Raw genomic sequence first — 18025 nt, 5'->3', positions numbered from 1 at the left:
TTTAGAGTTAGACAGAATCCTGGCAATCTGAATACATTTCATTCTTTATCATAAAAATCAATAATGCGAGCGCAGAGCCCGAGCTGAAAATAATATTTGAAATTCCGATATGAAAAGGGTCAATTTAAGCACTGTTTACAGCACTGTGTATATAGGGAAATTTGATAGCACTATATAAATAATGCGAGCGCGAAGTGGGAGCTGATATTTTATTATTTATTTGACCTAGGATCGAGACATTTTAGGCCTAAGGACATTTTGTCATCATATAAGAATGATGACTATCTTCTATTTGTTTTCCTAAAACTTGTTGATATTTATTTCTGAAAAAGGGACAATTTAGTTATTATGAATTCATACAAATCTTATTTCATATTTATTAATCTGTTAAGCCTAATGAGTGTGTGAAATTTGTTGACAGTGCATGAGGCCTGAAAACTGGATATTTTAAGTATTTTTGTAATCATAAATAGGATTCATTGGTTGATATATTTTTAGCAAATAATGCGAGCGCAAATTGCGATCCGGAATTTTTTAATGGGGGGATTTAAGTAGTTTGTTATAGAATTAATATATAGGTATACATAACTCACCAATCAAAATGCGAGCGCGCAGCGCTAGCTCATAGGCCTTTATTATTTTTTTTACAATCGAGACACCTGAAAAGGTATATTTAGAGAATCTTATATGAAATATAAAAAGACAATAGGTAGGCCTACTTGGCAAATAGTGTGAGTGCACAAAATGTTGCAAATGTTGATTCAAACCATAAAACGGACATTTTCCAGAGCACTTAAAAACATAAATTGGTAAATAAAACAAAATAATGAAAGGTCAATGTCCGAGCTGATTTTTTTTTTGTATATTGATATCAAAACTTGATATTTTAAACTACATATCAGCCTATTGAGCAAGATATGTATCTCATTGAACAGGCAATGCGAGCGCGATGCGCGAGCGAAACTTTAATATAGTGACATTAAATATTTTTAAAAATTGTTTTCCAAGTCTTCTCCTGACCTTATTTTATTCACTCGTCTTCCTCCTTTTATGTTTTGTCTTCTTTTTTCTCCTTTCTTTCCCCCTTTTTTTCTTTCCCCGTTTTTCACAATTTATTTGCTCTGTCAATAGGGGGGAGGTTGCCCTCGGGCCGCCTCAATCCGCCTATGTTAGTAGTTGTTATGATGAACACGATGCATATCTATTAAGAAATGAATGCGACCGCGAAGCGCTAGCTGAAAACTTTTATAATAATGAAATGAAAAATACATTTTCAGTTGTCAGGTTAGAATATCAAATATTTTCAGCTTGTGCTTCTCGTTCGCATAAAAAACTGTAAGGTCGGGATGCGTATATAACTAAACAATGTATTGATGCCAGCGCGAAGCGCGAGCTCAATTTTTTATATACTGACTTAAGAAGGACTAAGGTATAATTCCTATTCTAATTGCTTGTCATTTTTCTCTTCCTTTTTTCTGTTTCTTACCCCTTTTTTGCGCCACCATGGGGGGGGGGGCAAAATCTTTGCCCCCTAGATCGGCCTATGTATGTTGACTTGAAAAACACCAACACTTACATGTGGGATTGAAGCAGAGGATGAATACCTCGTTAATCAAATATTGCGAGCGCGTAGCGCGAGCTGAATTTGATATTAACCCATTTTTGTGACCCTGAACAGTGTATCTTTCTCGCTAAACAGACTTAAAACTCGAAAACATTGTTTTTTCTGTTATCGTAAAAACGGGATATTTTAATTCAGCCGCATTAATTTAAGTTTTTTGGGCAGGACATATATTTCACTATAAACAGGCAATACGAGCAATGTTGCACCCCCGGTCGAAAATGAATTTGCATGAAGCCCCCTATTAAAGTTCAAGGTCAATTTGGCGCCCTCGGTTGAACATAAACTTGGCGCCCCCATGTGAAATATAACTTTGTCCTCCCTCCCCCTCTCTGAAACATGTATTTGACGCATTATGGTCAAAATTCAAATTAGCGCTCCCCAAGTTCGAACATCAATTTGGTGCCCCGCTAGATCGAACATCAATTCAGCGCCCCATAGTTCGAACGTCATTTTGGCGCCATCAAATCGACGTCCAGGTCAACATCTCCCTCTTCCGTTTCCCATCTCCTTTTCTTTCTTTTTTCTTTCTCTTATCCTCATTCCCCTTCCTTCCTTTCTCTTTCTTTCCCCCTCTTCTTTTCCCCCTTTTCTTCTCTTTCCCCCCATCTTTTCTTTCCCCCTTTTCTTCTCTTTTTCTGTCTTTTCTTTCCTCTTTTCCTCTCTCTCTTTTCTCGTTTTTCCTCTCTTCCCCCTTACTCTCTCTTTTTTCTTCTCTTTTCCTCTCTTCTTCTCTCTCTCTCTTTTCTTATCTTTCTTCCCATCTTCCTCTCTCTTTAAATATTATTCTCTTCCTCTTTTTTTACTCTTCTTTCCCCTTTTCTTCTCCATTTTTTTCTTTGTCTTTCCTTTCCCCTTTTTCTTATCTTTTTTTCTTCTCTTCCTTTCTCCTTCTTACTCTCTTTTCTATTCTCTTCTTTTCCCATCTTCCTCTTTTTTTATTCTCTCCCTTTTCCCCTCTTCCCCCCTCTTTTTTGAGCTGGGGGGTGGGGGGGGGGGGGGTGAGGCAGTTCCCCCTCGGCCCCCTATGGATCCGCACCTGATAGAACCCCATGGCTTCGTATCATTTGACCTTTGGACCTCTCGATGACATTTGATATATCTGATCATAATTTTACACACACTGCGGACTATCGGACCCGCGGTCTATCGGACCCGCGGACTATCGGACCCGCGGTCTATCGGACCCGCGGTCTAACGGACCCGCGGTCTATCGGACCCGCGGTCTATCGGGATGTCCCCACAGAAAATATGCTAAACATGATACAATTGGGGTACAGCTGAGGACAGAGCTTCTTCAATTAAAGTTATTTTGGTTAATTGTGCAGGCCCGTCTCAAATTTCATTTTATTAATTTCCTCTGTATGTAACACCAATATTATGTTTTGCGATGGGTGTATATCATGTACTTTTATCTTTAACTATTCTATTGTATACGTGATTCTATTTTGATGGAATGGAATTAATATAATTTACTGATTCTTACCTCAATGGAACATGACTACCAAGATTAACATTGAAACTTACAAATTGAAGATTATATACTGTAAAGTAGTTAGAAAATCGGCTCCTAAACGCTTCGAAACATAATATCCTTACCAAGGAAACTTCCCAAGTTTAAATAAGTTGAATAGAGCATATCCAGTACATATAAAGCTATCTCTCCTGATTAAAACTGTAAAAGGTAATACCATTGCCTCTCCGGTTTCTCAATCTTGTAATCAGATATGAGAGTCTTTTTGTGTTTCAGCTCACCGGTGTACTCATCGATATTGAGCAGACCTTCATTGCGTCTTACAGAGGCAATCAGGATTGTATTGTCTTTACTCACGGCAGCATGGAGGTCATTTCCCCGTGGTTTTCTTAATCTGTGCATTATATCACCTTTCATATCAATTCGTATTATTGCATTCTTGAACTGCTTCACGATCAATGTGTCACCATAACTTGTGATATGGGAGGGTTCATACCAATCGCATGGTATCTCCCTGATAGCCTTCCCACCTGATGGTGAGAATACCTGTATCTTCTTAGCTTTCCTGTAGCTAACATAGATCAGATCATTGCTGTCTACAGTGAGATCACCAGACCCACCTTTACTGTAGCCTATAGTATCGAATGTCACATCCTGCTTCTCTTCATCTGATGTGTACAGTGAAATCTTATTATCAAAACCACGCACAGCATGACGACCATCACTTAATTTGAAATATTTGATGACTGTTTTCTGCAGCCGACCATCGGAAGAGAAGATGTCAATCCCTCGATCTGTGCTATAACCAACAGCCATCATTCCATCCTCTCTAGCAGCTGTGCAATCCAAATATCCTTTCTCTGGGATTACTGCATTGCATTTCGCCTCACATTTCAGAAACCGTAGTTCCCACATTGACAATGTATGAGGATCGCAGCTTGGTGCAAACTTCAGTTTCTCTGCATAATCACCTACATCAATAGCGACCCTTTTCTTTGGATTATCCCTATCTAATACATTCTCCAATTCACCAGACAATGAATCACGAATTGCTACAACATCTCCTTCTAGTGGGCCTTTCAAACTATTACTTAGCAATTCACTCGCACTCTCAATGCTCTTAACTAATCTCTCATCATCAATTTTCATATTATTTAAGCTCTTGGCTAATTCTTCTTTCTGGTCATCTAATTGCTTGTTCAATGTAATATTCCTCTCTTTTATTTTCTTGATAGCGTCTTCGTAAATCTTGTTATTTTTTGCCTTCTCTCCTTCTATGTGATCATTGACCCGTTTGATTTGATTATCAATACAAGTCATATGATTATTGACTATTTTAAGTTTCGCCTTTACTTGATCATGTAGTAATTCAGAGCTCTTCTTGAAAGAAGAATTGTACTCTCTTAAGTCTTCAACATCGTGGCCACTTTTCTCGTGGTAGAGCATGCGACATCTCATACAAATGAGCTTCTTACATGTCGTGCAGACATCAGAGCACTCGTACTCTTCAGATTTATGTACTTCTTCTTGACAGTAAACCTTCTTTTGTAAGACTACCCTACCCTTTCTGATGTCTTCAACCATCACTACTTTATGTTTAAGATTAGGTCTCCATGTGTTATGAGCTTGCAGACATGCGTTACACATGTTCTTACCACATTCGCAACAGAAGCGTGCAGCACTTGCTCGCTTGTCACACACGTCACATAGCTGTTTACTATTCCTGACGTCATCAACAATTGACTTAACAGGTATGTTAGTTTTAAGATTCGCAACATCGCCATCTGCGACATTTGTTGTGTTTTTACATATTGGACATGATAATATATTCCTCTGTACAGAGCATGCTAGAATACCTTGAATACATTTTGGACAAAATGTGTGTGTACATGACAGTTGTTTTGGATCGTTCAGCAAACCAAAACAAACCGGACACTTTAAACTTTGCAAAACAGAATGCTCAAGTGTCGCCATATTTAGTGCTACTATAATGTACGTAAGAGAAACCTACAATTATTGTTAAAATCTGTAAGATTTTGATATTTTAAAATCTAGTTTGCAGGGCAACCGTGTAATAAATAATACTGCAAAATGTATATAAACCACAAATGTATTTTACCCACAATGGCAGCTCTGAATCACAGCAAAGACCCTTACATGCCCAACGTGATTTATCTTGCTCTCGCCATTGACGCCATCTGCCACAATGCATCCTGACATAAAAGGAAGAAGAAGAAGAAAACTGCTTGATTTGACTTGAATATTGAAAAAGTATTGGGATATGACTGAGGTAAATGCAAACATAATGTTTTAGAATTTACTACACACAAAACGCGGTATAAAATTGCATAAGTTAAAATAGAATTGTATAAACATTGCGGAAGTTGTATAAAAAGCATATAGTTGCTTTATAACTTTGCGTTGAATAAAAAAAATCGAACGATATATTGATAAAAGCTAAAAATTATTCAACATTGAATTAAACGAGTGACATGACCAATATTTTCGCGCCAAAGAATTATGAACGTATTCAACATTGCATAAAAATTAGTCATGATTGTGGTTTTGCGCTGTTTTGTGCCGCGCGCAAATGCTTCTGACGTCAATTTTTCCATCGATCGTCGATTGGAAATTGGCGATCAGAAGAAAATGGCGTGCCCGGTGGAGGAACTTTTCCGAACCTGGGGACTTGATGTCCTGATTGGGCGGTTATATTTGAGCGTAGTGTTCACCGTAGTATCAAGAACAAAATACTGTAATTTTGGTGATTTTATTTTCTGAAATTTGACGATAATATTTGCGTCATGGCTCTGGCATGGGCTGGCGTCCACGAGTGAGGCCAACGTGACGTTAAACTGCCGTACCGAGTAGCCTTCGGGGTACCCAAGGGAGCTCAAGCTCGGTGAACACTACGCTCAAATATACGGTAAACTACTCACCTTTAAACTTCCCAACCAGGAACTTCATCAAGTCCCCAAGTTCGGAGAATAGTAACAACCTCTTTAAACAACAATATTAAAAATTTAGGCAATTAGTGTGGGTTAAAATAATGAAATTAACCAATAATGGTCTAATATTTATGCAACTCCTTTAACCAACTCCTAAAGTTAAAAGTTCAAGCAACACAACCGTATAACACCTTTATCTTATAATTGCTTAAACTATTTAAGCAATTGCTGCATAAACTTTAGACAACTTGCAGTTGGTTAAGTTTTAACCAATTATTAGCTGAGGCGCGGGATAACCAGTGGTTGTATAATTTTTTATACTACTTGTATAAAAAATTTCTGTGTGTGTAGCAGAGATGGCATTTTTCTGTGTTGCGCTTTAAGACAGTATTGACAACCCATCCACTAAAACTTGGGCAACATTTGTCTTTCAAAAGGTAAGTATAGCAAATCGAGCATAAAGGTCTATAAATATAGATTAACAAAAATGACGCTGAAATTTCATCAAAACTGAAAGTAAAATCGGAAGTTTTTCTCATTTTCACTTTTTGCTTATCTTCACATTGGCATGCATCATTACCGACAAGCAAAATGGATTGTCCAAACTTGACGGCATCCACCACCTATTTACTTTGTATTTTATTACATGAAAAACAATGTTTGATCACTTCTTGATAACATGCATTTTTGTAACATGAATTTATTCAATGTAGAGTTTCTTTATTGCAAGGTTTCCAAAATCTAAAATTTGCAATAATTAATATAACATGACATGTAAACATCATTAACTCTCTCATCTTCATCTCACCTCAAATGTGCGTATAACACTTTTGAGAAAATGAAAGAAATTTTAGAACGTTTTTCTTTTGTCTTACCCAAAATTGTTGATTATTTTATTGTCATTTTTAAAATCTCATTAATAAAAATACAAATGGCGACTGGATGACGTCATTATGATCTGATGACCTTGTGAAGTTTGTCGCGACATGTTCATGGCAGTCTTGATAGATGTAATGAAAATTAAAGTATATTTTTTTGGTCGATAGCGTTGTGACAAACTTTGACAATAAAAATAAATGAATGATAAGGGTTAAACAACATACCATCAAATAAATCAAGTAAAAAAAAAAGAGAGATGATATTTGAAATGACACACAGTGTTAAATCAATATCAATAGAATATAGAACTTGAAATATACAATATTTTTTTAAGAAGTTATCATACCGGTAGTGAAAAGATACAGGTAGAATGTCAGTGATCACTCTATCAAGAACCGTGCGATGTGGATGATGAGATCTATAGGATGTGGACAAGGTTAATTCGTAAGTTCTATCGCTGATAAAATGATATTATTAAAACGTTGATTGTTTGTTCATTATTGATTAAACATATCATCTGCCATAGTTACTTTGACTACAATTTAAGCGATTAAATACATTTTTGTGATGCAACTGTTCACATATTATCTGCTACTTTTGATATCCCTCCATTTGGGATCGCCCAAATATCTGGAAATATATGTATAAGATTCACATTCTATTCAAATGTGAACCAACAAAATGTGATTTAGATATTGCTAATTTAAAATACTAATCATGGAAAACCTAAGTTATTAAAGCAAACAGATATAACATTCACTTTCCGTTGATAGACCACCTGGAACATAAACAAAATAATTCTCACAAAACAACCTGAACTTTCAAATAGTAGGCAAAATTTAAACGATAGCAATAAAATGAAGCACTTTGCAAATACTTGATTTGATTAAAAGTAATCATACCGGTAGTGACACGTTGGAATGTCTTTGGTCGCTCCTGGAGGATGTGGATAAGCCAGGTCTTAATTTGTCTATGCTTCATCACTGGAAAGGAAATGCCAATAATGCAGTTTACATTGCTGAGAGATGTTCTGCAGTTGGTAGTAACAAAAATGGAAGGTTTTCTTAGCTTATAATCTAGGCATATAAAGGCAACAGAAAATCTAGTGGAAAAGCGGGCAGGTAACATTCCGGCACTAAATCGATAGATTAAAAGGGAAGTTTGAAGGAAATGGATATCATCAACAGCAAGACTTTGCAGTTCAATATGGTCAGGGTAACCAAACCAACTAGCAAAAAATATGAATTGCTTTGTTTACAACAGAAGAACTTCATATGTGACTTTCCTTGATATTGTCCAAAAAAAATTGCAACATGACACAACAGGTAGAATAAGACTATTGTGCAAAATGCATATAATTTTGTCAGGTTCAATGTATTCAATATAGTGTAGTTTATATTTCGAGAAAATGATTTACTGATGTGTTTCAAGTGATCGTTCCATTAAAGTTGATTTTAACAGACATTCCAATGAGTCAGGTTTTAATCTTAAATCACACTTACCATTAGCCGTCCTATAATTAAAATGTATATCATAATATGTTTCCATTCAGTGATAGCATATTACCTCGAAACCCACTAGATAGTTTTGAAAGTCTAGGAGTCTTTGCTAGGATATCAATATCACGATGGGATAGACAAACACATGTGTCATCCGCAAACAATATGTAATTTAATGTGTTTAGCACAAAGTACATGCCGTTGATATAAATCAGAAAAAATGGACCGAAAAAAGAACCTTGTGGTACTCCATTAAACAAAATGGTATACCACATTTCGAAAAGTTAAGGGATGTGTGTTGTCTTCTATTTGAATGATAACTTGTAAATCAATTTAGGGGAATTATGCCCCTTACTCTATCCTAATCCAACCCTCTGTCTGCCCCCGGGCTTTGCCTAGACGGAAGCGTTGGAACCCCTTTTCACCGAGTTTTCAGCCGAATCAAAGAGTCATTAGTCTGAATCGGCTTATAATTCCACTTGGCCTACAGCCAGTTGGCAAAATGGTCTAACATCGTTCGGTTTAATATATGACCAACTAGACTACAAACTGTGGTAAAAAGAAATTAATAAAAGACGACAATGGACCAAAATTAATGATTTGTGCCTCGTATTTGTATAAGATAAAGTTTGTTTTATTTTAGACTATTTGATGATTAGACAGAATAGGAATTAGACCAACTAAAGATAGGGTTCCAGTCAACAAGAGGCAAACAGGCGCTCCCAATGCACCCTTTCGGAAAAAAACCTGGAGGGCCTTTGGATGAAGGGTTTGTAGTAGTAGTAATATTAGTAGTAGAAGCAGTGGTAATGTTATTTGATGTTAATGTATTTTTGTTGCTGAAGTAGTATTAATACTATTAATAGTATAAGTAGTAGCGGGTGTTTTAGTAATAGTAGCATTAATGTCATTATTATTATTATTAGTAGTAGTAATAGTAGCACTAGTAGCAGTAGAAGCAGCAGCAGTAGTAGTAGTAGTAGTAGTAGTAGTAGTAATGTCACAATAGTCCTAGAAACAGTACAATTTACTTTGAAATATTTAGTATCTTGATACATGTATATTCACGATGAATGATACATATAGTAGGCGGCAAGTAGTAAGAATTCCAAAAATTTTCTGTAGAATCTGATTTTTTGTGCTTATCCCCCTATTTTTAGGGTGCTGAATACGAATCTGCTTGTTGCCAAATTTATAAATGCCGTCTTCGACCGTTGCCATGGCAACGGATTAATTTATCAAAAATAGCATGTATTCCCCTGTAAATGGTAGATAAACATGATATAAATTAGCCAATAGATTGATTTCAAGATTCCAATTAAATACAAATGAAATTCAAAATATTTAAGATCATCAAAATGGTTCCAATTTGCCCGTTGCCATGGTAACGGCTCATTTTTCCTCCAGAAAAGTAAAAATTTTGATTTAAAGTTGTAGAATCTATGTTTTGTTTAATTTCTCTGCGTTTATGGTGTTGAACATAGGAGTGGCTTTTGCTAAATGTATAAATACACTCTCATTCCATTGCCATGGTAACCAAATAATACCTAGTTTGGTAAAAAAAGAAATAACATGGTAAAAAAAGACAATGTCGAGAAATACAATAAAAGCGACCTAATCTACATGCGTTGGGTTTTTACCACTCATTTAGTGGTAAAAACTACAGTAAGTGTTATGCATGAGTTTATTGGAATGATAGGAATTGATGTTGCCTTGAGAATGCTTGAATTTAAAGATAAATATCAATGTTGCAAATGGCCCGTTGCCATGGTAACATCTTATTTTTCTCAGAAAAGAACAAATTTTGATAAAAACATATAGAGTCACATTTTTTTCGCTCATTTCCGCTAAGTTTAGGTTGCTAAAAAAAAATATGCTTGTTGGTAAATATGTAAGTACCATCTCAGACCATTGCCATGGCAACCAAATACCAACTTATTTGGTAAAAAATAACATGTTGAAAAAGGTAATGGTGGAATGTACAGTAAAAACGAACTAATCTCGCAAAGTTCCCTTCTGCAGACTTTCAACCTGAAGAAAGTAAACTGTGAGCAGTTTGCCATAGATCTGGATACATATCTTCAGAACCTCCCTGCACTCCCTACTCATTACGACACATTTTTAGAGCTGCTGAAGAAATCATGAAGGAAGAATATTCCACAAGAATGCCGTACAAGCTATACTCAGGGCCGGCAGAAACACCAGATTCGGATCCTTGGGAATGACTCTACAAAGTCCCAATCTAGGTCCCAAGTTACCGCCGGCCAAGTGGCCAACCAGCTTCTAGTGAACAGCCAAGGTAACCCTCATAATCACCAGCGAAGATCCAACCTAAAAGTGTGCGGACAGCCTGCCAAGAGTCATCTGAGTTCACAAGACCTTTCAGCATGAACGACTTGTGCAATGCTATCAATGCAATGAAGATCAGCAAGGCAGTTGGATTGGATGATGTCCTCGATCTGTGAGCAGATGAAACATCTTGGACCTGTTGCACTCCAACGGCTGCTTGACATGCTAAACTACTGTCTGAGTGAAAGCACAATGCCAAACTTACGGAGGAAATCAAGGGTAGTTGCCTTACTCAAGCCAGGCAAAAAAAAACAGCCAACGCAAAGAGCTACCTGCCCATACAGTATCTCTGCTTTGTCACGCATACAAGATCTTTGAAAGGCTCCTACTCAACCACATTGCTCCCTTGGTGGATGAGCTCCTCATTCCAGAACAGGCAGGATTTAGGCCAGGAAAGTCCTGTACTAGTCAACTGCTGAATCTGGCACAGTACATTGAAGATGGTGGCTTCGAGAAAGGGTTGATAACCGGAGCAGCCTTTGTTGACCTCATTGCAGCTTATGACACAATCATCGAATACTCACAAGGAAAGTCTTTGAGATGACAAAGGAAGGCTTAAGCTGACACAGATGATTCAGAGCATGCTCTCAAATCAGCAGTTTTTGTGAATCTCAGTGGTTCCCGTAGCAGATGGCTGACACACAAAGGTCTCCCACAAGAAAGCATCATCGTCCCACTCTTTAGCATCTACACAAATGACCAACCAATCCACCAAATAATGAGAGCTACCTGTACGCTGATGACATTTGCATTGCTTCACAGAAACAGTCCTTTGAAGAGATGAAAAAGCACTCAGCAATGCTCTGGTAGGCCTGACTTCTTACTACGCTGCAAATCATCTCTGAGCAAATCCAGAAAAAAACCCAACTCAGTGCTTTTCACCTAAAGAACAGAGATGCAGACCAGTAACTGAGGTTCAGATGGTATAGAAAATGGTTGGAACACACCAGTAAGCCAATCTACCTTGACGCCACCCTAGACAGTTCCCTTACCTACAAAGACCATGTTTCCAAGACAAAGGCTAAAGTTGGAGCAAGGAACAGCATCCTGAAGAAGCTTGCCAACATAAAAAACGGGGAACAGATGCCATAACCATCCGTGCAACAGCTCTTGCTCTATGCTACTAGACTGCGGAGTATGCAGTCCCCATCCGTTTTAGATCATCACATGCTGCAAAGATTGATGCAGACCTGAATGCTGCTTGCAGAGCAATTACTGGCTGCGACAAAACAAGAGCAGATGATCTCTACCTACTGTGTGGTATTGTCCATTCACACATCAGAAGATAGGTGTCAGCAAAGGTGGACAAAAATAAGCAAGAAGATCACCCTCTTCATCCACTCTTTAACTATGAACCTGCCAAAAAGAGATTCAAAACAAGATGTAGCTTCCTTCACTCGACTGATTCCCTTGATGGCTCTGCTCACAACCAAAGGGTCACCCTATGGTCCAACCATCTACAGTCTGTGACGCACAAGCTCTCCTGTGGACCTAGCGAATCACTTCCTAGGTTCAAGTGAGGAATGTGGAGTGTAAAGATCTGTTTTTGACCATTTGTGCTCTAATAAATTTTATAAAAAAATAGCCAGTATGCCAATTTTTCTAAGGGTTTGTGAAATTAGGGAGAATTCAGCTAGAGACCATTTTGAGAATATTTAGGGCCATTTGGCCTAGTAATCTGACAGAAATATTGATTTAGGGGTAAAGTTTTCAAGAGATTGACATGTGACATCTATTTGCTGAATTGAATTACCTCCAAATTCAAACTCCAAGGTGGCTGCCAATTTAAGGGTCACAAATGTCTATATCTTAAAGCTATTGGTTAATGGGATAAAATAAATTTGCCAATCACATTCATGTATAATGTGTTTCTGGACAATTAATTGTATGAAGAAAAACTGACCATAAAATTCGTATAAAAACTTTGAAATGGCTGCCGGAAACCATTTTAAAAAGAAATTTTGGGTGGATTTTGTTATAAAGCTGATAAAAATATTATAAAGAATGAGTTTTATAGGGGTAAAGGAAATCAAAATCTTAAGTCTATTTGATGAGTTGAAGTGATCTTGACCTCCTGAACAGAGATTGACTTTAGTATAATTAAAATATCCAGAGTGGCTGCTGGTGGCCAGTTTGAAAAAGAAAGGAATTTGGGTTGATTAGTGGTATAAATTAGCTTTTTAAAATAGCAACATGGGGATTTTTGAGGTTAGGAAATTAAAATCTTAAGTCCACACAGTTAACTGACCTAAACTTGACCGCCTAATCAGAGATTACTGCCATGAAAAATTCAAACTGACAGCTGCCTGTCATTTTGAAAAATGACAACTTTAGGAGGTGATTCCATTTTGATAGAGAGTTGTTCAAAATATTTATTTGGGGGTTTTAGAGTCAAGAAATCAAAATCTGAACTACCTTTGACAAATTGACCTTGCCTTTAAAACGAATCGCGGTCGGTAGCCATTAAGAAAAAAGGGTCATGGGTTGCAATATGGCGTACCTCAGGGTTTTGTACTGGGACCTTTACTTTTTACTTCGTATTTATAATCACTTGGGGACACTTTGAACTGATGTTCAGCTGCCTAGATAATAGTCACTACAGCACATTCAGAATCGAGCAGTCGGTACCATTTCAACGGCCAGAAAGTATGATCATGTGTTTCCTTTGTTCAAAGAGATTCACTTGCTACTGGTCAAAAACAGAATTATAGAAAAAATTGCTTTGTTTACTTGTCCATTAATAATCTGACACCACAATACATTTCATGTTGGGTTTTTGTTTACAGACCCTTTTCTATCCCCCAACTTAGGTTAACAGTGCATAAGTTTCACTGGTCCCAATATTCAAAATCCGTTCATGTCCTTCTGTACAATTTTTTTTTTTTAAAGCTTACAAACCTATGAATTTTATTTGTAACCTCCATTTTATGTATTGAAAGCACTTGAAAAGTAGAATTATTCATTTTTATGATAATAAATAAAATAATATAGGATTTGTATAGTGCTCCTATATTACCCCGGCTAAGCTAGACTACCGCATCCGGTGCTCACAGCTTTTTAAGGACTTACTTCCTGCAGGTACCCATTTACCTCACCTGGCAGCACAATATGCAGCACAATATGGATAAATTTCTTACTGAAGGAAAACACACCCTGGCTGGGAATCTAACCCATATCCCTCAGATTGAAAGAAAGAGTCTTAACCACTAGACGACGCCCCCCCCCCCACAATTATAATGGAAAGTGCTTTGAGCATGTTTACATGAAGTGCTATACATGTTAAAATGTATGTATTTATTTTAATAGAAAGCTGTTCAAGATAATTCAACTCCAAAGTTTATTTGGCAAATTGACATAATCCTGGCCTCCTCCTATTAGATATAATTGTCCTTTTGAGGAAACAAAGGTAAAATTTTTCAATTTTTTAATGTAGACTCAATGTGGGACTTTCATGAAAAACCCATTCATTTAATAATAGAATCCTAAGGGTTTTTTTAACCTCAGAAGACCCTTGACCTTCACCTAGTGACATGATATCTAATTATCTTGAAAATAATAAACCTAAGTAATTTTTTTGATGTTGATACCACAGTACAGTCAAAGTTCATTGACCATAACTTTAACCTGAAACTCATGCACAATGATGTGATAGTTGAATACCTTTATGTCCAACTTTCTTGAAATAGATTTATATACGCACTCTCAAAGGTTTGCCTTTTCAGAAACTTGATGAGATTCAATGATGATAATACAACATGGTCAAATTTTGGTGATCGTAAAATACCTGACCTTGATCATATGACTTGAAACTTGTGCAATATGATTAATTATATTTAATGATTACCCAATGTTTTGTTGAAATATCATAATATAGATCCATATATTTCCAAAATTATGAAAATATTTATAAGTTTACTTTTTCAAAATGGACACCACCTGCCAATTTGGTTATGGCAATAATCTCAGATTAGGAGGTCAAGACCACGTCACCTCCTGACAGATTTAAAATTTTCATTCAAGTGTATGCCCCCCCCCCTTTTATTATATTTAACACTTTTAAAAAGCACACTTCACCCAAAATCACTATACTCAAAATGACTATCTGCGGTCATTTTGGAGTTACAATACTGGATTTCATGCAGAATAAGTACCATTTTTCTTCAAAACTTGTCCAGCATTAAAATGAGTGTAATTGGATAATTTATTTGAGTATATGTTATGTGGATTGGATTTAATTCTAAATTGAAAATGGCCCGAGAGAGTATTTTTACATTAACAAGCATATGTATGTTGAGCACCTTAAAACTAGGGGAAATGAAAGGAAAATTTGAAGATTTTTTCAACTTTGTAATTTTCTGAGAAAAATAAGATGTTACCATGGCAATGGGAGGTTTGCAACATTCATATTTATATCAAATGCAAGTGTTACCAAGGCCACATCAATTCTTTTCTTTCTAATGAACTCATGCAGACCACTTACTGTATTTTTTGTTCAATATTTAATGGTTCAAACCTTACGCATGTAGATTGTGATTTTCATGGTATTTTCCACCATTATCTCCTCCCATGTTATTTGGTTGCCATGGCAATGGCCTAAGATGGTAATTATACATTTAGCAACAAGCACATATAGATCTAGCATCATATAATTAGGGGAAATGAAAGAAAATTCAGATTCTACAATATTTTTTATCAAATGTATACTTTTCTGAGAAAAAATAAGCTGTTACCATGGCAACGGCCAATTTGCAATATTGATATTTATCTTTAAATTCAAGCATTGTCAAGGCAACATCAATTCCTATCATTCCAATAAACTCATGCATAACACTTACTGTAGTTTTTACCACTAAATGAGTGGTAAAATCCCAACGCATGTAGATTAGGTCGCTTTTATTGTATTTCTCGACATTGTCTTTTTTTACCATGTTATTTCTTTTTTTACCAAATTAGGTATTATTTGGTTGCCATGGCAATGGAATGAGAGTGTATTTATACATTTAGCAAAAATCACTTCTATGTTTAACACCCTAAACACAGGGAAAATGAAACAAAACACAGATTCTACAACTTTAAATCAAAATTTTTACTTTTCTGGAGGAAAAATGAGCCGTTACCATGGCAACGGGCCAATTGAAACCATTTTGATGATCTTAAATATTTTGAATTTCATTTGTATTTAATTGGAACCTTTAATTCAATCTATTGGCTAATTTATATCATGTTTATCCACCATTTACAGGGGAATACATGCAATTTTTTAGAAATTAATCCGTTGCCATGGCAACGGTCGAAGACGGCATTTATAAATTTGGCAACAAGCAGATTCATGTTCAGCACCCTCAAAATAGGGGAAATAGCACAAAAAATCAGATTCTACAGAAAATTTTTGGTAACCTTAAATATTATGACGAGGAGCTGTGTACTAATATTTGGGAATCCCCACCTTATAACGGATGTTGCAACATTTTCTCGCGTGAAGTTCCGTTGGTTATCATCATTGGGTTGATTTATTTTTTAGTGTTTTCAACTTATAATGAGTCAATTTTCATTGAACATCATTTGAAGTTGTAATATATTTATCATATAACGCAATGAATTATGCAATGAAGTTATCGTACTTTTCTTTTGTCCTACCAGCTACCTGTGTACGGTAAACGAGTAAATTTTAACAATATTTGTGTCGTGTAGAAAGTGCTTATATTCTGCAAACGACTGTTCAGTTTGTGTATGATTGACGGGTACATGATCTAAAAACAAACAACCACCCGAACAAACACAAACAATTGGGTGGAGAGAAAAACTAAGAAAGGCAACTAAAAATCGAGATGGTAAATGCACGATTTAATTTCAAACTACAGGTCCAAATTATAGTCCAAAGGTAGAAAAACAATAATTAAGTTCATGAAAAAAAATAAAAATAAAAATTTCATTTAGACTTCGTACAGAATATGTCTCTTTGACTGCCTATAAATCACATACAAAGTATATGTACAAGACTTCGAAAAACATTTCTAAAGGGTCGATAGAAAAATGTAAGTCATAAATACTATAATATCTTTCGTTATTATGTCTACATAACTGGATTTTAAACACATCCAAGCTCCACCCACTTCTTTACATGATTTATGAATAGTTTGGTAATGTATTCAAAACTTTCAGCATCATTCAAATACAATGATGCATCAGACTATTAAGCCTATTCTTAATGAAGTTAAAAACTCCACGTCGAAATCTTCCTTCACATCGTCATATTGGAGGTATAGATACACCCATTTTAATATATAAGCAAGAATTATATTTTCAGACTATATTATTGCATTATAGTGTAAATGGTGATGTGTCTTCTTCTCCCGCTTTAGCTCTCTGCTGTGTTCTTTTATTTTTACCTCAACTCATCCTTACCTTCTATATTTCTTTCCCCTATTACTTTCTACTTCATTGTAGCACTGGGTTAAATTATTGTTCTCAATTTCACACATAAATTTTTGTTATTAGATTTATACTTAAAATTTCCATCTGCATATGTTCAGGATTTGTATTTTTCATTTGTATTGTATATATGCTTGTATTTTGTTTTGTTCCATGTTATACAGGGCCCCCAAGTACAACAGTATTTGACTACTGATGGGGTTACCCTGTATAAATAATACCAAATAAATAAATTAAAAAAAAAAAAAAAAATTCTATGAAGTTCGAATCAGTGGCGTACCAAGGATTTTCCACAGGGGGGGGGCAAAATCTGCCGCCAAAAAATTGAAAAAAAAAAAAAAAGGTCTTAAAGTTCAGGGGGGGGGGCATGCAGTAAAGGCCTTCAAGCTCGTCAGGGGGGGGGGGCAAAAAAGGTTTTTTAAGCTCGTCAGGGGGGCAGGTAATGTCTTTTGTATGGGTTGTGGCTCGTCAAGGGGGCAGAGTGCCCCCCTGCCCCCCCCCCCGTAGGTACGCTAGTGGTTCGAATGAATATTATTTTTTAAGTTGAGTAGTTCAGTCTACCGTCAAGTGTATTTATACAACCGTTAAAATGTATACAGGGAGGTTTCTGATCGCGCACTCTGTTTGTTGGTCAAAATATTGGCGATAGAATCTTTACATTATAGTTATCATCGTGGTAATTACAGGTGTCAAAATGATCCCAACATCTGCTCAGAACGCCCGATTTTTTTGTATGAGAACATCTTTCTGTATATATTCGTTGAGAAGCCCGGAGGAGGTTTGTGTCGCCCTAAAGCTCAAGTTAGCAGTGACGCCTATGCGA

General features: G+C 36.2%; 1 protein-coding gene across 1 annotated transcript; it reads right to left on the bottom strand.

The window, feature by feature from the left end:
- Positions 1–2937: 2937 nt before the first annotated feature.
- Positions 2938–8794, bottom strand: LOC129274358 (E3 ubiquitin-protein ligase TRIM56-like). The gene is made up of 3 exons (XM_064103111.1): positions 7825–8794; positions 7269–7340; positions 2938–5308 (listed from the first exon to the last, which is right to left on the bottom strand). The coding sequence occupies exon 3, from the start codon at positions 5067–5069 to the stop codon at positions 3291–3293; it is 1779 nt and encodes a 592-aa protein (XP_063959181.1). The 5' UTR covers positions 5070–5308; positions 7269–7340; positions 7825–8794; the 3' UTR covers positions 2938–3290.
- Positions 8795–18025: the final 9231 nt, after the last annotated feature.

Source organism: Lytechinus pictus, chromosome 8 (assembly GCF_037042905.1).
Source record: "Lytechinus pictus isolate F3 Inbred chromosome 8, Lp3.0, whole genome shotgun sequence".
NCBI classification, from domain to species: Eukaryota; Metazoa; Echinodermata; class Echinoidea; order Temnopleuroida; family Toxopneustidae; genus Lytechinus; species Lytechinus pictus.
The sequence above is the reverse complement of the archived record's forward strand: the minus strand, read 5'-3'. Positions and strand labels throughout refer to the sequence as shown.

Bases quoted from the DNA above. Each gene is read 5' to 3' on its own strand.
- LOC129274358 (XM_064103111.1), bottom strand. From the start codon at position 5,069: ATGGCGACACTTGAGCATTCTGTTTTGCAAAGTTTAAAGTGTCCGGTT.